General features: G+C 41.1%; 2 protein-coding genes across 2 annotated transcripts in view; one reads left to right on the forward strand and one right to left on the reverse strand.

Moving 5' to 3' along the window:
• Positions 1 to 24,208, reverse strand: part of ASB8 (ankyrin repeat and SOCS box containing 8) — a 96,165-nt gene that overhangs the window by 54,663 nt on the left and 17,294 nt on the right. The window lies entirely within an intron of this gene.
• PRR35 (proline rich 35) lies at positions 3,732 to 14,246 on the forward strand. Its single transcript, XM_075830488.1, has 3 exons — positions 3,732 to 3,810; positions 10,874 to 12,419; positions 12,771 to 14,246. The coding sequence occupies exons 2-3, from the start codon at positions 10,963 to 10,965 to the stop codon at positions 13,405 to 13,407; spliced, it is 2,094 nt and encodes a 697-aa protein (XP_075686603.1). The 5' UTR covers positions 3,732 to 3,810; positions 10,874 to 10,962; the 3' UTR covers positions 13,408 to 14,246.

Genomic DNA, 24,208 nt, shown 5'->3' on the forward strand with positions numbered 1-24,208 from the left:
CCTGGAATCTGCCTTGTATACTGATCACATGATTTGCATTGTAAACTGCGCAACTAAATTGTATACTATTCACAAGGGTTGAAGTTCCGCATGCTCAAATTTTAATGGAATGTGATTATGGATTGTGAATTTTGAACGTCTGAAAAAAATTGGGGTTCCGCATTGTATACTGATTGACAATTTAACCAGGGATTGTATACTGCTTATACTGAACTGTATACTATTCACCATAACAGGGTTCTGTGCTATACAATAAAATCCAGAAAAAGTCTTTGAAGTATCTTAGGCCCTGTTCACACAGTTTTTTTTTGCAGGCAGAAAAATTTGCTTCAAAATTAGATTTTTACCTGCCTGCACTTTTGCGCCACGGGAAAAAAACGCAGCGAAAAACGCTTTCTCTGCCCCCCATTGATTTCAATGGGAGGTCAGAGGCGGCACCACGGCAAGAAAGACCATGACACTTTTTTTTTTACCCCAAGAGGCTAAAAGCCGTCGCGGAAGGAAAACATCTCCGCCTCCCATTGAAATCAATGGAAGACGGTTTCAGCAATTTTTTTGGGCGGTTTCCACATCAAAATATGCGTAAAAAAACTGTGTGAACAACATAGAGCTGCAAAAAAATCTGGAATCTTTTTCTATCAGGTTCAAATGAAACATTTTAACTATATAGTTACTGGCTATGGTTATATCCACGCAAACCGCTGCACGCCAAGAGCTATCAGTCCTTCACTGTCAGGTTACAACAGGTTCAGTTATCACATTATCAAGGTCAAAAAAGGAAAGGAGGGAGAGCAGACCCCCAGGAGCCTGGAGCATGAAGGTTTATGACCTGGACAAGTCTTGTGGAGCCGACTGCTGAGAACTACTCCATGTAGGACTGGTTATTCTCATTCTTCCACATCTACAGAACATCTTCCCCATTGAAGTTCATAGTAAAATAACTTGAACTTGGAGCGCCACACATACAGTTGTGGCTGTGTCTGGTACTGCAGCTCCATTCCATTCAAATGATTTGGACTGAGTTGCAATACCAGGTACAGCCACAACCATAAGTACGGCGCTGTGCCTGTGTAAACAATGCAGTGGATGCCGCGCTGCTGTTCCCTTTAGCTGCCCATAGATATTAGCAGATAGACCGAGTGAACTATTGGGGGTAAATGTGGATCTGACAGGATTGAATACATCAGAAATAAGTTTCTATATCGTAATAACATGATGAGCGTGTTAATTCTATGTTTATGGGCCCCTTGAAAGGTTGTGTAAACTTTCGCAATAATTATTAGTATTGCTCCAATTAAAAATGTCCTCCTATTTTGTGTATACAGTTCCTATGCATACCTATGTCTCTCCATGGTTACAGACTACAAACAAACCCTGTGTAGACTGATCCTGTAGCCAATCTACCTTATATCTGTTACATCACTGCAGGATCAGACTACATAGGATTTGTTTGTAGTCTGTAACCATGGGGAGACATAGTTCTGCATAGGAGCTGTATACACAAAACGGTAGGATATTTTTAATCAAGACTATCTGCAAAGTCGGTCATTCTTTTCTTTTTTTAAATGCATTGGAGCAATAAAAACAATTAGTTGCAAAAGTGTAAGGATCAAATAACCATCAAATCACAATGTAAGAAAAAAATTGGTCCAATCGAATCTGATTGATCGTTACAGATCGTTATAGCACCACAGATGTGATGATCGTCGTTTAAGAAAATTATTACTCCCCCCTCAGTAGATAATATGTAGAAAAGACTCTTATGTCGTCAAAGATCTCATTGGATAAGGGAATTAAAATGACCCTATGGCCAGCTTTATTTATAAAAAAAATGACAGTCCACTTTACAAAGATGCCTCCCTCTGACCTGCCCCCTACTGTACAGTCAGATCAGGACAAGAACTAGTTATGTTCTTAAAAAGTCCCTGAGCGAGAGTTAAAGAGTTATATATATATTAGCCAAGTAAATGATTACAACGCAGATATAATATTTTATAAACAGGGTTTTTGTTTTTTTCTCGTTCCGCTCCAGCTGCCGGTTGCAGAGAAGTGGAATGCTGTAAAACACATCATTTTAGGTGACCGGCCTAACAGAACAATACCTAGAGAAAAATAGGTCAGCAAGTCCGCCGGAGGAGCGTCAGCAGGTAAGTGCCAAATACGATGGGAAAAGCGGCAGGTTTTTAATATAAATTATTCCAGACCTGATATCCTCTTTACTATCTCATTCCGCACGGCTTTATTTAGATCAATGTTGTCTTAGTATTTCTATGGGAAAAGCACATCTACCTTATAAATGGTCAGGGATTGAATTATACTATGTACACCTTTGAAAACATTTATATATATATATATATATCAGTGTGTTTTGTGCAACTTTCTATACAGCTGCTTTGTTTCCTGTATACAGAGCAGCTGTATCAGTTCAGCGGCGGCACTGACGTGTTCAGTGACAGCGGGTCCTCCCTGTTATCGATCACATCTAAGTTATGAACTTAGATGCGATTGGTAACAGCTCGATCCTGGGTGTCAGAGACAAGAAGGACCTGCTGACCCTGAACCCGTCAGTCCCGTTGACCTGACAGATACAGGATTCAGCCCTGGATATAGCTGCTCTGTATAAAGGCTACAAAGCAGCTGTATCTCAAAAAGTGAAATAATTTTTAATAAAAAGTAATTAGAAATTAGCACCAATCACACTGATTTTATGAAGAAAAAAAAAGTTTTCAAAGGTGTACATAGCCTTTAAGTTATTTTGGTCAGAGGTGAAGGGGCAGAAAAGCATGGGGTCACTAGATCAATGGCCAGATCTGACGCCACCGCATACGTTTTCTATCTACATGATTCAAAACATAAATATTGTAATGCTTTATTTTTGCCGCTCCCTTTTAAGTCGTAGTCAAAAATTTCCAGCAGCTGAGATCTAGACTGCTGTTTAATAAGTCCTGACACTGTCTCTGTTTCTGCCTGTGGCACAGAGGGGGCGCTGTGGTTCATAGGCCTTTTAGTACTAGTCTCCCGATATGAGTTGTTAAAAAAAACCGATGTACTCATATGGGGCAAAGAGACATTTGGGCCCCACTCAATCTCCGCATTTCTATAGTTACGAGCTCTGCAAATAGAAGCACAACTCTCAGCATCCTTCACCTCCAAATCAACTCTCATTATGGTCATACAGTTTAGAAAAATTTTCCCGGTATCTAAACCTTCCCTGATGTCTACTTTTGGGGGGAAAAAATTATTAATAATGTTGGATCTTAAAATGTCAAATGTTTTATTTATTTTTTACAGATAAGCGGCATCAAATGTATTTTAGACGCATATCCCCTCTCTTGCGGCTATCAGTCACACCTATGAATGTTAATATCTCTAGAGGTTTGAGATATAAAGTACTGATCATGGGTGCAAGGATTTTTCAGGACCTCCTGTCAGTCAATCCATTGGAAATTAGTGCAGTCAGCCTCCCCTCCTACTGATGTGGCTGATAACAGGGAACAATAGATTGATTTCTGCAGCACAGCACACGGAGATAAGATAGACTTTAGGTTTCATGTCCATTTAAATGTCGGTGTCGGTGGTTATTACAAAACAACGGTTTATAAGAGCACTCAGAAGTTACTCTTGGCAATGCTGTAGTATATAGGGGGGATCAGCAGCCTCCTCCTATAGGTAGTGGATTGGGCCAACCAGCTGCACAGAGGGAGGCTCCACGCTTGTCCGCAGCTATCTTTCTACATTGAAAAATGAGCACATTTTTTTGTAAGGGAGAGGAGCCAGGGAAGGACTGAAACTGTGGATACAGCCGGCACTGTAAGTACTTAGACTGTCACTTTTTCAATCTTGTCAAATTTTATGTAACGTTAATACTGAGGAGATATCTGGAACATTAATAGGATAGGAATGGATAAATCAAAGTATGTGCATTATTCCGCAGTATTATAGAGAATCGTTTCTTCATGCTCATATGGGTAACACTTTGATGCTGCAAATTAAAAACATTTCCGGCTACATTTAGTCATTGTTATCAGATGTTCAAATTTGTCTATGTAAATATATCAACAGGAGTTATTAATACTTATTTTTTTTATTATATAATGATTTATTACAGGTTAACATTGGTGGTTGGCATAATAATAATTACAAATATTTATAGATTTGAAATGGGAATGAAATCGATAAATGACAGATATGAGATAGAAAACTTTAAAATAGAGAAATGTGAGACAAAAAAAAAGATAGAAAGATAAAAAGAAATAAAAAATGAAAAGATATGAGAAAAGAAAGAAAAAGAAAAAAGAGAACCTAGATAAAACTAAATAGAGAGAGATGAGGATAGATAGATAGATAGATAGATAGATAGATAGATAGATAGATAGATAGATAGATAGATAGATAGATATGGGATAGATAGATAGATAGATAGATAGACAGACAGATAGATATGAGATAGATAGATAGATAGATAGATAGATAGATAGATAGATAGATAGATAGATAGATAGATAGATATGAGATAGATAGATAGATAGATATGAGATAGATAGATAGATAGATAGATAGATAGATATGAGATAGATAGATAGATAGATATGAGATAGATAGATAGATAGATAGATAGATAGATAGATAGATAGATAGATAGATATGAGATAGATAGATAGATAGATAGATAGATAGATAGATAGATAGATAGATAGATAGGATATAAGTTTATTTTCTCACTCATATTCATGAGGTATCAAACAAATATTTCCTCCACTTTTATACTGACTTATATTTCATGAGAAAAGTGTAAAATATTATTAATAATAAATGGTGGTACCTGGAACGTTCCTCATCCTCTCTAGTATGAGGCAGTGGGAATCGTCACTATTCTCAGTTGACTTGTTTGAGATTAGCAAATGCCAATTTAAAAGATCTGATTGCCAAACAATCAGATTTCATGATAACAAAGTGTTAATGATTTAAATAGAATGAGTTTAATTTCTAAAGTTGATGGATAATTAAATTCTTAATGGATTTTTATTTTTTCTTTCTTTTCATATATATATATAGATTGGTATGGGTGATTAGTTATGGTCTCCACATCCACCACTTTGTGTACATGGAGAAGGTGCGGCTGGTGAGGATTATTATAGGGTACACCCTACATGAGAACACAGTCCTTACATTTATTAGACATTATCCTTTCTTAGTTATTGGAACAATCAAACCATGATCAATCTGCATATGCCACATGATCCACGTATAAAGGGTTCACTGAAATAACACAAATGGAAAATTTGGGTGAGACTTATAAATCAAATATTAACCAGTTCTGCTTATCTGAACATTTATTTTGTTGCGTTAAAAGTTAAATAAATAATAAACCTGATTATATAATTTAATCTAGTTATAGGTCAAAACTTTATATAACTATTCAAAGATAGATATGAGATAGATAGATAGATAGATAGATAGATATGAGATAGATAGATAGATAGAGTGGATGGTTGGTTGGTTGGATGGATAGATAGAAGATAGATAGATAGAAAGATAGTGGACCGACGGTTGGTTGGATAGCTATTAGATAGATAGATATTAGATAGATAGTTGGATGGATAGCAGATGATCGATAGATAGATAGATAGATAGATAGTGGACCGACGGTTGGTTGGATAGATATTAGATAGATAGATATTAGATAGATAGTTGGATGGATAGCAGATGATCGATAGATAGATAGATAGATAGATAGATAGATAGATAGATAGATAGATAGATAGATAGAAGATAGATAGAAAGATAGTGGACCAACGGTTGGTTGGATAGCTATTAGATAGATACGGTATTAGATAGTTGGATGGATAGGCGATAGATAGATAGCTATTAGATAGATAGTTGGATGGATAGCAGATGATCGATAGATAGATAGATAGATAGATAGCTGGTTGGTTGGATGGATAGATATGAAATAGATAGGTAGATGATAGGTGAGATGATGGATAATGGATGGTTGGATTGATAGATATGAGATGATAGAGAGAAACAGAGAGTTTCTACATTTCTGTCGGAAGATCTCAAAGACTAGAAGTTGCCTGGTCCCATAGCTGTTCTCGATAGATTAGTCTCAGTGTAGCACCAGCACTGGCGGCACACAGGATCATAGAGACCCGGTCTTGACACCTGTTGGCGGCAGCCGCACAATCCTGCATGTGTGGTGAGAAGCTCTTGGCGCGTGGATCATTGGTAGACATGTAAATGGATTGTTTGACATTGTTGGAGCTGCTGAGATCTTAAGTAGGTCAATTGTGAGATCTCTGATAATTATCTCTGCTTTGCACCAAACATCTCCTTCTGACTATCTCCTGCTGCTTGGGTTCCTGCCCCCCACTCCAATATATATAAAAATTTGGGCTAACCACTTTCTACCAATATGTTCCCAGAAATGGCCCAACTGTGTCCAGGATGATCATATGTGTAATTAATTTTTTTTTGTAAGTGCTCTGATTCGTTATTTAGTAGCTGAATCATCAATGGATTTTAGATAAATAGATACGATATTACACACACACACACACACACACACACACACACACATACATGTATATATATATATATATATATATATATATAAAGAAAGATAGTTAGACTTGTGGATATGAATTAGATAGATGGAGATATATATTAGATAGATAGAATGACAGATATTAGATAGACATTAAATAGATAGATACATTAGATAGATAGATAGATATGAGATAGATAGATAGATAGATAGAGAGATATGAGATAGATAGATATGAGATAGATAGATAGATAGATAGATAGATAGATAGATAGATAGATAGATAGATAGATAGATAGATAGATATGAGACAGATAGATAGATATGAGATAGATAGATAGATAGATAGATATGAGATAGATAGATAGATAGATAGATAGATAGATAGATAGATAGATAGATATGAGACAGATAGATAGATAGATAGATAGATAGATGAGATAGATAGATATGAGACAGATAGATAGATATGAGACAGATAGATAGATATGAGATAGATAGATAGATATGAGATAGATAGATAGATAGATAGATAGATAGATAGATAGATAGATAGATAGATAGATAGATAGATAGAGAGATAGAGAGATATGAGATAGAGAGATATGAGATAGATAGATATGAGATAGATAGATATGAGATAGATAGATAGATAGATAGATAGATAGATAGATAGATAGATAGATATGAGATAGATAGATATGAGATAGATAGATATGAGATAGATATGAGATAGGTAGATAGATAGATAGATAGATAGATAGATAGATAGATAGATAGATAGATAGATAGATAGATAGATAGATAGATAGATAGATAGATGTTTGACATAGTCTTTCCCCCCAGTTTAATGTTTAACCACACTCACATTTATTTACATATATTTATTTTTTTCACTCTTCTATTGACTTAAATCTAATAATAGGGGGAGAGAAAGAGAAGAAAGTCCATTCATCTCCGAGAAATATCTGTTGTGCTTTGTCATGGTGGGAGCCGGGTCTTCAGGTTGGCTGAGGCTTCCACCTCGTATATGTGGCGATCTTGAGAGGCCAATCTACTTGCTGGATTTATTACATCCCATTTATACGATTTCAAGTTCTCCTACCTAAAAAAGAAACACTGGGCAAGAAATGGCTGCTGTGGAATTCTGGGAAATTCATAATTTACAATATTTAATTAGCAACACAGCAGATTAAATAGATTCAGTGTAAATGTTCGCTCTCTTTCTGCACCCTGGATATGATGATTAGTAATTACTGGCAGGGAGAGGGTTAGCAATGTTCTCCGTTGGTGCTCAAGATGTAACCAGCAGTCTGTGCTCCCCCGGGGGTCTTTGTCTGGCCCTCAGGGGTCCCATACACAGGAGGCTGCACCATTTGGTTGTTGTTGGGAGCAGCCTGTAGCATCAAACTGTGGAATATGAAAAATGGGTCTGTACCAGGCTCTCTCACCAGCAGCTGCTGCGGGAAATGGGCATGTCCTCCCCCACCAACATCCGTGCCATCCCCCAGGGTGCAATCTGTGTGTACCAACACAACCCTCTACCAGGCTGCTCTAAGACTCCCTGCATTCACAACCCTTTACTTTCAGTTCATATTCCACTCGCTGTGTTAGTCCTTGAAATTTATAATCAACCTATATAATGACCTGGTAAGTCCTGCGTGGCCTATGCGGGCACTTCATTTGTCCCATCAAGCCTTCTACTCTGACTAGACATATGAAACATGGGCAGAATTTTTATGAAAATTGTTTCCAACCTGTAACCCGCAGCTGTTGCAAAACGACAACTCCCCAGCATGCCAACACCCAAAGAGGTGCCTCACCCAAGTCTTAAACTGGCCATACACTAGAGACTGGTCGTTCGCGGTTGGTCTGTGAAGATTGTCGTTTTAGTTGTCAACTCCATAAGTTAAAATGTGGAATTGCTGATCAATATCTCCGTTGATCTGTGACCTTGGCTTTTAGTGATCTGACGATTGGCATGAATAACCTTCCTGGTATTGCCAAGTACTGCACCCAACAATGACCCAAAAAATAGATCATGGCAGATAAACCTTTCCACAAATATCTGACTTCGGTTGGAGTCTGATGTTCTTAGAAGGTGCCAACAATTGGCAGAAAATTGTCTAAATCGGCCATCTCAAATCTCTAGTTTATGGCCAGCTTAAGGGGGTTGTCTGCAATGGAAAATCACGACATGTTAGAAGGGTCTCTTGACAATAAGTTGTTTACACAGTGTCTCCCTGCTGGGACCCCGAGCGATCAATGTAATCTGTAGGGAAAACTTGCAGTAAGTGTTACATTTTCCTACAGCGCCTCCACAGGGGAAATTAAACATTACACAGAACTCATTCATATCAATGGATTGTCTGTGTAATAATGGACAGGACAAGTCCTCCAGAGCAAGAGACGCTCTAATCACTCTCGACTCTAGCCAAGAGATGAGGAGAAACCCACCTCTATTAACTCAGAACTATGAAAATGGGTTGTCTAAACCAGACAACCCCTTCAAGCCCTAAGAGGAGTCCAGAAATGTACCTAAAAAAACTACAACAAAAGGCCAATAAGAGAACAAATAAGATGGGATGACGAAGACGTCTTACACTATGAGGTCCACGTGGTGTTTTCTTGGGTGTTCTTAAATTATCATTTTCAGATTTAACCAGTCATTGGGGGATAGATAGGAATAGGAAGAACTTTAGTGAAAACTTTCCATATAGACAATGAATAAACTTGACCTGATATTTATCATGGACTCCATCCTCATTAGATCACGGACCATCTCAGCACCATCTTGTCTTCATTTGTAACTTTTGTAACCTTCAATTTCTCCCTTATATTTCCCATGTTCTCAGCTTTGATATATTATGTTACATTTCCGCCATCATTTCTTTACACCTCGTTTTATCTTTCTCCTTTTTGTAACTTTTTGTCTCTCTCGACCTCTCCTGCTGCATGTTCTAGTCTTTTCTGTCTCTCCTCTTTCCATTTCTCCTCTCGCCTGTCTCTCCCCCCGGCTGGTTAGAGGCTGCCCTCAGTGTGAGACTGTGCAGTGATACAGTAATTCCCATGCACAGGTGCAGGGTCCCTGATGCTGTGTTACCCTGAGGCACGTCCCCCCGTGCCTTGCCTGACAGACCAGTGGAAGTAATGTCTTGTGGCAGGTAGAGGAATCCAACAGACCAAGAAGATATGTTAAGAAGTGTTTTCAGAAACCGCAGCTCAAACACCTGTCTCTTCCCCCTCCGTCTTTCATCTCTTCACCGTAAAACTCCATGAGGGATATTGAAATCAGGGGAGTCAAAAAGAAGTTCAGTTATCAAAGAATTCCATAGTTCTTGATAAATCCTGTGGGGTTGTCGAGTTTAAAAAACCCATTCTCATACACACACTTAGGGAATTCTAAGTTAATAGAGGGGGGTCCCCTATTCTGAATTCTAATCTCTTAGACCCCGTTCACATGGAGGATTTTGGAGGCAGACCAAATCTTTTGAACATTTTGACTTTCCTGCACTTTCTTGCCACAGTTTTTGCTGCAGTTTTAGCCTGCGGCCATGAAGGACAAAAAAAAGCCGCGGACAACACTTTCTCTGCCTCCCAATGATTTCAACGTGCAGCTTTTTTTCCCCCGTGTGTGGCTAAAAGCCTCCACAGGAAAATAAATGCCACCGCCTCCCATTGAAATCAGTGGGAGGTGGTTTTGGCAATTTTTTGGCGCTGATTCCAATGGTTTCTGCATCAAAAAATTCTGTGTGAACTGAGCTTTGCAAATAGCGTCTCTCACTTTGGAGGACCTGTCCTGTCCTGCATTACACAGACAACCCAATGATTTGAATGGGCACTGTGAAATACTTAATTTCCCCTGTGGTGGCGCTGCAAGGGAATTGAACAATTACTGTCAAGTTTACCCACAGATTACAACTAAGTGTTGGGGCTCCCAGCAGAGGGACACTTTGTGATCTGCTTATTGTCAAGGGACCTGTCTAATAAATTGGGATTGCCCAAAGCTAAGAACCCTTTTTTTCAATAGTCTTTTCCACCATCTTTGTTCATATGCACCTTTTTTTTTCTTCACCTTGCTAAATTCTACTTCTTTAATTCTAATTTAAGTCTTTGTTTTCCTTGTTCCATTTTTTTTATTTTTTTATCTACAATATAAGTTTCCATCTAGCAAATTCAATTTTTTTTGTATACTACATGTCCAGAATCTTATCTTGTTCCATTGTATTGTGTATAGTCTTGTTCATACAGACCTACCATGCTGATACAAATCTGCCTAGATTTTTTGGAAAAATGGCTCTAAATGTATTCATTTTCTCACTGCAGGTTAGTTCTTACTGAAACAACACAAAACTTCTAAATTTTGGTAAAGGAACTTTTAATTCATAACGTGATAGGCAACCACATTAGAAACAATGTCGAAAGATGAAGAAGCTGGATGTAAGTTGAACGCTACATGTAAACATAAAGAGCGGAAGCCAAAAAAACCTCATTATATCCCCAGGCCATGGGGAAAGCCATATAACTACAAGTGCTTTCAGTGCCCCTTTACTTGTATGGAGAAGTCCCACTTGTATAACCACATGAAATACAGTCTTTGCAAGAACTCCCTATCACTTCTTATAGAGTCCGACTGGCCCTACAAAAAGAACAGTTTCCTTGTCCCAGAAATGAACCTACATGAAACACATACAGATGGAAACCTAGACAAACAAGAGGCTTGTGATTCCACAGGAGTATCAACCAAGTCTAGACAGGTCGGTGAGAAGACTTCTTCGGATATCCAGAAATTCCTAGAAGAAGATGATGAAAGGCCAGAAGAAGAAGAAGAGGAAGTGGTGGGTCAAAGTCAAAAGGAAAAAAGCAGGAACATCCCATCTTCACATGCAACCATAAACAAAAATGAACCTGGACCAAAGGCCAAAAGAGAGACCGTGAACAAAGATGGAGAACCAGAGTTCATCATCACTGATGTGTTCTCATTAGATGGACAGTGTGAGAAGGAGAGGGAGGAACAAAGATTTGTCAAGGCTTCGCGGAAAACTTCAACCAATCTTGGAGGTTCTCGAGTGGATCAGTGGAAGCTATTGACCAGTACACTTAAGAAAGCTGGAGCAGATACTCCAGTTGGGTGTAATGGAACCAACATCATTCCTTGTTACCCACCACCAACATATTCTGATTACCAAGAACATCAAGGTCTTTCACTTTTGGGCCTTAATTACCCACTAAACACCAACCTTTTCTCATATCTGAACCCCACCATGACAAGCAGTACAGCTCAGCTTCCTTTTCTAGCTTCCACGGCTCAATTAATGCACACTCCACACTCCGCTCACTTCCAGACTTTACAAAATACAGAAAGAACATCATTCCTTCCTCGCTTCTACTATCCCTTGCTGTTCGAGCATGCGTTTAACACTGATGCGAAAGTAGCCGCAGGAAAGCCAATGAACCAAGGTCAACCAACAAACGCATCTATTGGTACTCCAAAGGCAAAGACACCTGTGGAACCTCTAAAGACCTGCGTACTCAAATCAGGAGAAGGTAACAGCACGGTCTCTTGGGTACCTGGAGAAAAGTTGCAAAACCAAACACTGGCTCATAATAAGTCAGAGGGAGAAGGAAAATGGGTTCCCCAGACATTAAGAGACATCATTCAACATCAGAAAGATATTTTAGGAGCTTATGGGGTGCAAACCACCAGAAATAATGAAGTCTCTACACACCAAGGTAATGTTGAGGTGTCTCCCTGGGAAAAAAGCCCTACAAGATGTGTGAAGAGGAAGCCTCGGTTGGACAGAGATGGACCCAGCGTAGCGAGTGAACAGACAACATCTTTGGTGGAAGGTGAAAGAACTTTCCATAATAGGTAAGAAATATATAGGAACTCTGGTTCAGATCTGTAGGACCAATAGAAGGTTACTTAGCCCCCCGCCCCCTTGGTTGCAGTTGCCAACAGGTCCAATAACCATCTCACCAACATCATTGATACTGTTACACACATTTTATACCACGTAGGTTGACTCCCATAGTTGTAGCTAAGAGAAAATTCAGTATTCTTGGAACACAATGAATTTGTCTTATACGTGTATGTATCTCGCCCCTAGAAAGTATAAAAACTAGTAGAAGACAATTTTGACTAACTGAACACATTAACTTTTTCTTATAATAGTTGATTGAAAACGAACTTAAAATAATCTTCTAATTTTCTTTTCCAAAGCACTTGTTCTCCCATTACATCTCCTGATCTCTGGAGAGAGAAGACTCCAATTATAGAGATGACTCCTTGCAAGAGAAGAAGAGCATCTGAGCCTTCTAGTGAAAAGTCAGAACCTGTAGTTGTCAATGCATCTCTGCTTATCGGGGACCTCTCAAGAACCCTGGAGGAGTATGGAAAAGTGGAGAGAAAGCTGGCAAACCTAACGTCCGATGACAGTGGGCGACAGAAGACGCTGGGAGAGCAACTTGGTAAGATTCGACTAGAACTCCTTCATATCCACCAGGCTCTAGAGAAGGCTACATGCTCACATGATGGGCCATTAGACCTCTCTATAAAGAGGGCAGAAGATATGGATAAAGAAGATACAGAAAAAAATATACTGAGAGGAGATCCCGAAACATATCCACCCCTTCAATGCCCATCCAAAGAGGTGGTAAAAGTGGAACTGTTGCCCGCAGAGTTGGTGACTTGTTATGCTCGTCCCACCAAATGTGAAGCCGACTCGAGTGTGCTACTCTGTCCAGATGGAAGAGTGGTGAGCACTGGGATTGCACAGACACAAGTTGCTCTTCAGGAGGAAGGGGGAGGTGTTGGTGTTGGATTTGGAAGAAGCCGACTACAAATGGAGAACGTCTGAAGTCAACAATCCTTCCACGGTCATCTTCACGCACTTACCCAAGCAGTTGTCACCTGATCTATGAATACTCCATCTGCTTTCCACCGATCAACTCAAAAGGCATGAGCTCGGCAGTCTATCAGTTCTGCATGAGTAAAACATTCAGACACCTCACTGTGACAGATTTGCAGAACACTGTGTTGATTTACTCGGCAAGAGTTCTGGAGATAATTCCCTTTTCCCAGGAGAAACTCTTCCCTATTGATAGTATGAGGCCTACAGAGGTGAGAGTGTACATACGCCAGTAGTGGCCCCTGTGGCTACTATGGGCCTAAGCTCAGGTTAGCGACATCCCCATCTCCATGGACAAAGTGAACTTATGCAAGGATTCCCCGCTCTACATACACTTGTCTAATGGTTATGCTACCCTACGTTCTTACAGGGATGGGAAGTAGGGACTAATAAACCCTTGGTTCTTCTGGAAGGTGTGCTGGCATGACTTAGCCTCAGGTCGGGGCCCTTTTTTTATTTTGGTCTACGGGACTCCATCTTCTCTATGTACAACCCTATTTAGAGATCTTTCCAACCTTTTTGAGGCCTCCTCAGACTGCAACTATATGTAGAAGTTCTTACTGGGTAACGTCCTCAAGAAAAGACACTACTCCAAGTGACATTTTGATAGTCCTCACACAAACAAGGTCCATTGAACGCAAATGTCATGCAAGGCGTTGCCGTTATTGTCTATTTATTGTTAAATAATCGTGGAATACGATATTACTGAGGTCTTAAAGCTACAAGTGTAAAAAGATATTTATCATATGTTGCTCACAACTAAAAAAAAATAAATCTTGGTTGATAGATATTTAATATTTGTTAGTGATCTGACCTATTAAAACAGTGACATTTCAGTGAAGACGTGTTATTTATTAAAATAATAATGACATTAACTCTATGCCCGCATTGTCTAAATGATAGGTGCCAACAGTCCTGATTTTCGTGGGACTGTCCCATGAATCTTACCACGTAGGGGGCAGATTGTATAATAAGATGTCCCATTTGGAGACGTTTCTGATCGAGTTTACAGGTGGAAAAGGGCGGGGCTTAAAGGGGTTGTCCAGGATTAGAAAAACATGGCTGCTTTCCTTCAGAAACATCTGGCCATAGTTTGTATCTGGTACTAAAGCTCCGCTCCATTGAAGTAAATGGGACTAAGCTGCAGTACCACACCCAACATGTGGACAGCTGTGGCACTGTTTTTGGAACTACACCGCCATGTTTTTCTAATCATGTACCACCCTTTCTATGTAAATTCTTAGGGATGGATTTAGTGACCGGTTTCTCTTGGTTTCTTGAGTTGTCCTTCAGAAGAATAGTCGTATCTATAGGTAAAGAAAACAAACTACTACTTATAAAGATAGAGAAACTATCCTTGTTGCCCATAGCAACCAATCACAGAGCAGCTTTCATTTTACCAGAGCAATATAAGAAGTAAAACCTGAGCTCTGGTTGGTTGCAATAGGCAACAAAGGCAGTTTCTCCGTTAGACAGAAAATTTACATAAATGAATGGCGCTCGCCGCAACTCTGAAGCCCCACCCACTTTTTCTGACACATTAGTAAGGAAAAAGTAGCGCAGGGGCCTTTATAAATACGGAGTTCAGGCCACAACTCATATTCTTTCATGTATTGTATGTAAGTTTTATACCTTATAGGGGTTATCCCACAACGACTATTGTTGTTAGTTAAATAAAGCACCAAATTTTAATGATATTTTGTATTTAATCCTATAAAAAAAAATTCTATCCAGAAATACAGTATTCAACAAGTTATAATAGCGCCACCTACTGTTTGAGTATTCTTCCCATAGGTTCTTCCACATTCCTGAATGTGCGGAGATGGACTCGCATGCGCCGTTTCTCTGCTCTCATCGGCGTAGCGGAGGGATCCGTGCCACTGCATCTGCAGCGTCTTCTCGGCTTGTCAGCGCTGGTGGAGTACTACTTTGTGCGCGGCGTGGGGGATGGATACTATTATGGCATCATGTGGCTTCTAGGGGACGGAATCATCAGTACAGTACCGTATAGAGAGTCCCACGTGGGACGGCGCTGCGTCCTGTCCACACTCGGAGTGTAGAAACTGCCTGGCGCACAAGATATTAGAAAATTCTGAACTAAAACAAGATTAAAGTTGTTTTATTGCTTAACCCCTTCCTGCATTTTCACGCAAATGAACATCACAGGAAGGTTCCCCATCCCCACATGCATGTATGGGATAGTGATCACCGCGGGAGCACAGTTGTGGCTGGTAGCCGAGCTCCTGCTGCAATGGCCGCGATCGGAGAACCCTTTAATCCCGGCCCTTTAACCCCTTAAATGCCGCCATCAATAGCACTGCAAAAGCGTCATTTAAATGCTTTAAAAGAGGGAGAATGCTCTATCCGTCACCTATCGATGGCCTGCGAACGCAATTATCGTCCGCCAATAGGTTGACATGGCAGCTGGGGGCCTAACAAAGGTCTGCAGGCCTGCCATGATTGTATGCCTATTACATTGCCGGTCACTTTTAGGGTATGTTCACACGAGGGCGTCCGTAACGGCTGAAATTACGGGGATGTTTCTGCTGAAAACATCCCTGTAATTTCAGCCGTAACGGCATGTGCAGGCGCTTGAACGCCGCGTCCATTACGGGCGTAATTGGCGCTGCTATTCATTGGAGTCAATGAATAACAGCTCCAATTACGCCCAAAGAAGTGACAGGTCACTTCTTTGACGCGGGCGTCTATTTACGCGTCATTTGACAGCGGCGCGTAAATTACGCCTCGTGTGAACAGACAAACGTCAGCCCATTGCTTTCAATGGGCAGATGTTTGTCAGCGCTATTGAGGCGCTATTTTCGGACGTAATTCGGGGCAAAAACGCACGAATTACGTCCGTAAATAGGCCGTGTGAACATACCCTTACACTGACAGTATACCAAACCATGACTGCCGGAGTATACCGAAGCAAAATATAAGCGATGAAAATATTGCATTGTGAAGTCGCCTAGTGGGACTAAAAAAAATTCTTAAATACAGCTAAAGAAAGTTTATTAAAAAAAGTGCACAGCAAAAAAAAATAAATAAATATTTTGTCTTCCATAAAAAGTGGGTTGATTTTTTAAAAGCATAATAATTAAATAAAATTACATATATAATATTGCCATGATCCGAACGACCCGAAAAATAAAGTTAACACGATATTCAAACCACATGGTGAACCCTGTACAAAAACCCGCAAGTATCAACAATAGAATTTATTTTTATTTTCAATCCCTAAAAAAGATAAAATTAAAAAAAGTTAATCAAAAGTCTCATTTACCCCAAAATGCTACCAATGAAAACGACATCTTGAACCCGTAAAAAAACAAGCCCGCATACGTCCAAAAACTGAAAAATACAAAAGTTATGGCTCTTGGATTGCGGCGATACAAAAACAAAATTATTTAAAAGTGTTTTTATTTTCCAAAAGTAGTAAAACCTAAAAAAAAAACTGAACATATTGGGTATCGCGTTAATTGTACCGACCAATAAAATAAAGGTAACACGTTATTTATGCCACACGGTGAGCAGCGTAAATTTTAAATGCAAAAAAAGCCACGGCATAATAGCGGTTTATTTAATTTCTTCCCCCCCAAAAAAGTTAATCAATATATTATATTATATATACCCAACAATGGTGCCATTGAAAAATACAACTTGTGGAATGCGACGATGAAAATACGGAAAAAAAACAACTTGATTGTTAAGGCCAATACAGGCCTGGTCATTAAGGGGTTAATGGCGTTCTGCTGCCTCACTATGTGTATGTCTGTTCTTTGCAGTCTAAGAGGGTTCGCGGTTTAACCCTTTAAATGCATTAATGATTCAGCCCCATAGACTATAATTAGAACGTAATAATAAAGAGCGCCCCTAGTGTTAGAACATGTGCTTTGCAAGCGCTACCGTCTGCTGGAGGTAATAAGCCGAATAAAAGAGGTTATTACGTGTTATTATGTTGCCATGCAGTGATGTGTGACATAAGATTACAGATCCTAGAGCTATGCAAGAATCTAGTGATCCACAAAGGGCAAAAGTTTGCAGAGATACGATAAAACTTTCCAACAGAAGACCAAGGGGCATACCTGTGGGCGTAAAAGGCACCAGCTCAGATTAGCCCCACCACCTTATACATGGGCCATGTGAATCTACACACCGCTCCTCTCTACTCATGCACCCCAACATTAAGGGTCAGTTCACACGTAGCGTAAATACTGCAGATTTTCCGCAACGGATTTTGTTGCGGAAAACTTGCAGCAGAATACAGCAGCGGCAGAGTGGATGAGATTTTAACAAATCCCATCCACGCGCTGCGTAAATGATGAGCGGAAAAAACGCTGCGAAATTGACCTGCGGTGCATTTTTTTTTTATTCCGCAGCATGTCAATCGTATTTGCGTAATCGCTGCTTTTTTGTTGCGGGTTTTCCCCATTGAATTTACTGGGAGGTAAAATCTGCAACAAATAGCAGATGGTTGCAATTTTTGAAGCGGAAATGCTGCGACCCGGCAACAAAAATCGCAACTCAGAAAAATAAATCTTATACTTACCCAGAATTCTGTGCTTCTTCGTCCGGGCCGGCCTCCTGGAATGACGTTTCATCCCATGCGACCGCTGCAGCCAATCACAGGTCACATGTGATGAAACGTCATCCCAGAGCTGCAGAACGTCAGGACGTCGGAGGGATGCGTCGCCACGGTAAGTATATTCTTTTTTTTTTTCATTGCAGGATTTCCACAGCGCACATTCCAGGCGAAAAACTGCAGCACAATTTGGTGCGGTTTTTTGGCCAGAATTCCCTGCGGGCAACAGGGCAGATACGCGGTGTACTTTTACATAGCGTATTCGTCCTGTGTGAACGTAGCCTAAGGCCTCATTCACATCACGTATGTGCAATCCACCGAGCGTCTAATTTTTTTTAATAAAAACGTGAACCATTGAAAACATATACAAACGTGTACCATTTTCGGTTTACGTCTGTGTTTTTTATAGCGTGTACGTTTAGCGTATACTCATACCTCGGTAAACGTTTGTCAGTTTTTTACCTAAAAAAAAAGGTATACGTTTTTTGTTTTTTTTAAGTGAACACTGATAGAAAAAAAAACAAAAAAGACGGATAATCTACTGTATGTAAACGGATACAAACGTACTCCATTACAATCGCATACGTCGTCCATTGAGATCAATGCTAAAGAAAAAAACACGTTACATCGCGTATACCTTTTTTTTGAAGTACAGAATAGCGTAGCAAATTAAGCTTTTCCGTACTTTCAAAAAACAGTATCCCAACATAAACCATGACAAACATGGACCAATCGGATGATATTTTGGTCTACGTTTGACCCATTATAGTCTAGGTATGCGCCGAGTTATACGTTTTCAATACTTTTTTTTAGTGTTTAAAAACGTATACGCCCGGCGGATAGCACAAACACAATGTGAATAGGGCCCAACAGACATTGGAGGAACTGGACTGAAAGTCATATCTCCCATAACCCCCACAAGGGAAGAGATGAGAAGGAGGTGGGGGAGGGTACGAGCTTCAGGCTCCGTTATCCTAGCATGAAAAATTTGGCAGTAGCGTACTTACAGAGGCAGAGCATGGCCCAGCACGGAGTCGATTCCTCTCGGTAACCTGTAGCCGCCACTAGGGGGAGCTGACTACACACAGATTTATATAGTTTTCATTGCGAACAATATTAGGGGGCAGATTTACTAATACTGTCTAATGTTTATACAGGGTAAACTTAGACCAGGCAGTCAGAAGATGCGCCAAATTTATCAAAGTGGTGCACGATGTATGATAAATTTGTTGCATCTTGTTAGACATGTTGGACACTTTTTTTTCGTTGTACCGCAGTTATTTAAGCCAACATTTGGTGCACATTTTAAGCCACACAAATATCTATTATTTTCGACTAATTCTTGTAATAGATGTCTAAAATGAGATGCAACATCGTGTAACACTAATGTGCCACGCTTAGTGCAAAATTTAAAAAAAACAAAACAGCCACAATAATACATCTGCCGGCAGCTGTATAAATCCATATACAGTTAGCTCCCCCTAGTGGTGGCTGCATAGAGCCAGAATTATATCATTTATCTGTCAGAAAAAGAGCACCCCTATACAGATATATCATGAACCTAATCAGCACAAAGTTTTGGACCTGAAAACGCAATGGTGGAAATATGGCCAAGCTTTCAGGGGGTCCATGGAGTTCGGCTATGAGGCTTTATGATTGCTGTGTAGGCCCCAGTCTATGGATCATCCTCACATATGAAAGAGGGAGGGTTGGTTGTTCTATTGGTATGTTGTAGGCTCTTGGGAGGAAGCGGGTGAAGAGGATGCCAAAAAATACTAAGAATATGCAGACGTTGCCCTGGTTAGATTCTCTCTCAACTCACCGATGCTGCAAGACGACTGAGCCACCAAGAAGACCCTCCTCACCCAGAGACGTCTTGTTGTTAACAGGTAAGAATATACCTATAGTCGCTGACAAAGGGAACAATCACCTAAACTATTCATTAGAGTTTTATTTTACATGCTATAGAGCCGTGGAGAGGGAACCCCGGCTCATGTTGGCCCTATACTTGAGAACCTACACAGGGCTCTCTCTTCTATAGACACCACAATGTTACCCAACATGGGGTAAGTCATATTTACCCGTTAGGAGCAGGACAGACATAGAGGAACGTGGGCCCCAAAGCAAAAAAAATAAAATACAGCCCCCTTCCTTGTGGTTGGTTCAGGTCATCGTGCCACCCTGTAACAGTCTGGTGCTTGTTGATCCATTCACCCATCTCTTGCAGAACAAAAAAGGGACTTGTGGCCGAGAAACATAGGGCAACCGGATTTTGGCCCCCTTCCCACATGGGCCCCATAGTAGCCTCCATGACTGTGTCTATAATATGTGCATGTGTTTGGAGCCCCAATAATTGGTGGGTCCTCTTGATCCAACACGAATATTTTAAGAAAAATGTAAGATTCGTCCTTTTATAAAACATTTCCAAAGTTTTCCCCGTAAGACAGTTCATGTGCTGATCATTAGAAGCGTCTTAGCCCTGGCATTTCTGAAATCAATCACATTGTGTTCAGTCACCAACACAACACCCCCTGACTCTGTGTTCTGAGCCCCCTCCAGATCACCATGTTATCTAGAGAGATCCTGCCTGCCAGTAGGATGTGTGCTTAAGCCGTGGCAGAGCCTCGCACCAGCGGGCACCGCTGCCAGCCCATGCAGATGAGTAAATAAGTAAGCCAGCAGAGTTCACATAACCCTGGGGACAGCCATAGGACACTGTCACCGCAGATCAACGTCACTGTCATTGGACCTCACTGCTGCCCCATTAAACACAGCTCCGGGCTCATGTAATTGGCTCAGACTGAGGGTTACCCTTAAACACAAGAGCATGGCTACCAGCACTCATTTACAGCAGGTCCTAGACTCTTAACCCCTTTCATGCCAAAAGGTCTGCAACTCGGCTGGATCTCATAACAAACAGGATATTGTGTAACACGACCGATCAATTCCAAGTCTAGATCTCCACACGACGCCTTGTTGCAAATGGTCACACTACTCACGTCGATCAAGTACAAGGGGCAGGTGTTGTCACCCTTCTAGCTGCCCCAGCCTAGATAATTTGCAAACATTGACGTAAAGTGGAACTCCATCTTCTGCCACATGATGGTATCAATTGCGGTTTGTGAGCTGGGACCATCCCCCCAAAGGTTTCCAGAACCAAAGGGTTTTTAAAGGAATATCTCATCATGACAATCACTTTCCATAAAGCCTATTAGGGTAATTAAATGTCGTAACAAGCAGTGGCTCTCGCTCTAGTGGACCTGCTTCATCCATGTATTGTATTACATTACAATGGCCACATGTAATACTACATTTCCCCTGTAGAGGCGCTGCAGGGGAAATAAGCAGCTGATGGCAACATCAAGTATTTACCAGGGGTCTCGAGAGTACTCGGTCAAGCATCCAAACCCCTTTTGTCATATTGATGATATACATTGGTACCAATGACGTCCTGCATGTGCAGATATATAATGGCACAAGAGAGCCTCGTTTCTTAAGAATGGTTGCACTGAAATTGTTTGTGCGCTTCATGTAAGACTGGTCTCTATCTACAGTATTAGACCAACGACGTCTTACATTTCCGTTCCGCCACTTTGAAATTCAACCTTCTTAAATTAAACTTTTCAACTTCAAGAGGGCACTGCTCCTGACTTACTGTATTTGGTCATTGTATGGCATATACATTATAAACTCTTTTAGTTCCTATTTATTCCAAGCTTTTTCAAGACTGGAAATGAATGACACAATGTGGGGTGCTGCTTCAATTTGTGCAAGCGATGTACGTCTGTACAAAATAAAAGATGATCGATAGATAAATAGATATAGATAGAAAGATGGACTCACATAATTTGATCAAAATGTGCGCTAAGAACCTCCCTATTTTAAGTAGATTATCAGTAATGCATATTTATTTATATTTAGTGGCTCAGGTGGCATTAGTGTTCGCAGTGTGCTGTCGACATTTTCTTGTGTGCTGTAGATAGGACATAGTTGATAGATAGCATATCTCCCAACCGTCCCGGATTCAGCGGGACAGTCCGCTCGCCGAGGACTCCCCGGGCACAGCGCTACTTTAAGCGCTGTGTTCGGGGAAGCCCTTGACGTTACTGTCCATATATGGACAGTGACGTCAGTGGCTACTCCTAGAGCGGAATCCCTGGCCAGAGTAAGCAAAGGGGATTCTGCTCGAGTAGCCACTGACATCACTGTCCATATAGGGACAGTACAGTGAAGGGTTTCCCCGAGCACAGCACTTAAAGCAGCGCTGTGCCCGGGGAGTCCTCGGCGAGCAGAGGAGCTCCCTCTGCTCCTCCACTCTGAACTAATTCTGAAAAAGGGAGCTGATGATTCCCTGGTTTAGAGTTAGTGGCTACTCCTTGAGCGGAATCCCCTGAGGTCATTGTCCATACTTGGACAGTGATGTTAGGGACTCCTCCTGGAGCGGAATCCCCGGCCAGAGTCGGCAATGGGGATTCTGCTCAAGGAGTAGCCACTGAGATCACTGTCTATATATTCACAGTGACATCAGGGCTTCCCTCTAGGAGCGGAATCCCCGGCCTATGCTCTGGCTGGGGATTCCGCTCCTAGAGGGAGTCCCAATGGCGCTACCTACAGGGGTGGTGGCGCTATCTTCAAGGGGGGTTTGGCACTATTTACATGGCCACTGTGGCACTATCTACAGGGGACACTGTGGCGCTATGTACATGGACACTACCTACATGGGCACTGGCACTAGGGGCAGCTAAGGGGGCATTATACTGTATGGGGGAATTTGGCCATTATACTGCATGGGGGCATTTGTATGGGCATTATATTGTATGGTGGCAGCTATTTTGTATTATACTGTGTGGAAGGCACTGTGGGAGAACGATACTGTCTGGGCTGAATCGGGTGTGTAAGGGCGGGGATTTGGTGGGATTAGAGGAGTGGCTTAAAAGAACCACAGATCTGTTGTCCCTCTTTGTGATAGTTGAAAGTTGGGAGGTATGTAGATACATAGATAGGATAGATAGTCTATACTATAACTTTTAGCTTGTACTTTTAAAGTTTCAGAACTTTTTGGCTGCACTTTTACATTTTCGTTACTTGGATAATTCCTCGGGATCATTATAATGGCAGCAGAGGTTGTGGGCCCCCCGGATCCCTATAATATCTTTATTACTATGTATTTGCTGTGTTTTCTCCTTCACGTCGTCCTCTCCTCCTTACCTCTTGCTCTCCCTTCGTCCCTCCCGCTTTCTCTCGCCCTCTCCTCTAGCTGGATGGATTGGTTGTGTCAGACTCAAACAGCCGTGTCCCTTCATCCCCCCCAGCTTGGTGCTATCATTTATCCCGATCACAGGAGAGAGGGGACCTGTCACATTGTGCTCATGTCTTTATTTGCAGGTCTGCACTGAGATGCAGTGACAGAGCTGTGAGTGTGTTATTATGTGCAGCGGGTTTAATGTGCGTCAGTATGTCTGGGTAACGCACTAAAAATCGCTCGCTGGTTGACATCAATCCTAATGGAAGAAGCGCGAGAACCTACATTTTCTTACCTGGCGTAAAATCTCAGGGGTGGTGTCATACCAGTATTGTGTGCCACCCGGTTCCAAGGCTCATAAAGGAAAAAAAAAAAAAAAAGGGGGACTTTTGGGCTTACGTAGGAGTTTTATTTTATTTTGCAATTTTGGATGTGCTTTAGGCTGTGTTCACATTTGAGTCAAGGCTTTCCATTGTTCTGCTTCGTCATAGGAGCAGGAGAACGAAAAACTGGAGCCGCCGGATCTGTCGCATGACGAAAACCAACGGCACCTGATGGAACCCATTGACTTTTGTCCGTAGGGGCTATTTTGTCTGGCGAAAGACAGAATCACCGACTAATCGCTGAGCCTCCAACATAGATGTGAACAGAGTCTTAAAAATTATTAGGCTATGTTCACACTTGTGTTCAGAGCCTCCCCATTTCACATTATGTCAAATCTAACGAGAAACATAGCGATTATTTCCGTCAAAACAATGGACAACTCGATGGAACCCAATGGACCCTATTAGAAGTCAATGGGGTCCATTGGGCAGCGATGGTAAACGGAAAACAGGACTCAAGTGTGAACAGATCCTTAGCTTTTTTTGCACTGGGCAGTGGCAAAAAAAAAAAGAGGGGCCCCCATAGCAAAGATCAAACTGGGC

Source organism: Rhinoderma darwinii, chromosome 6, assembly GCF_050947455.1.
Source record: "Rhinoderma darwinii isolate aRhiDar2 chromosome 6, aRhiDar2.hap1, whole genome shotgun sequence".
In the NCBI taxonomy this organism is placed as follows: domain Eukaryota; kingdom Metazoa; phylum Chordata; class Amphibia; order Anura; family Rhinodermatidae; genus Rhinoderma; species Rhinoderma darwinii.

Bases quoted from the DNA above. Each gene is read 5' to 3' on its own strand.
- PRR35 (XM_075830488.1), top strand. From the start codon at position 10,963: ATGTCGAAAGATGAAGAAGCTGGATGTAAGTTGAACGCTACATGTAAA. The intron at 12,420-12,770 runs GTAAGAAATATA...TCTTTTCCAAAG, and splicing joins GAAAGAACTTTCCATAATAG to CACTTGTTCTCCCATTACAT.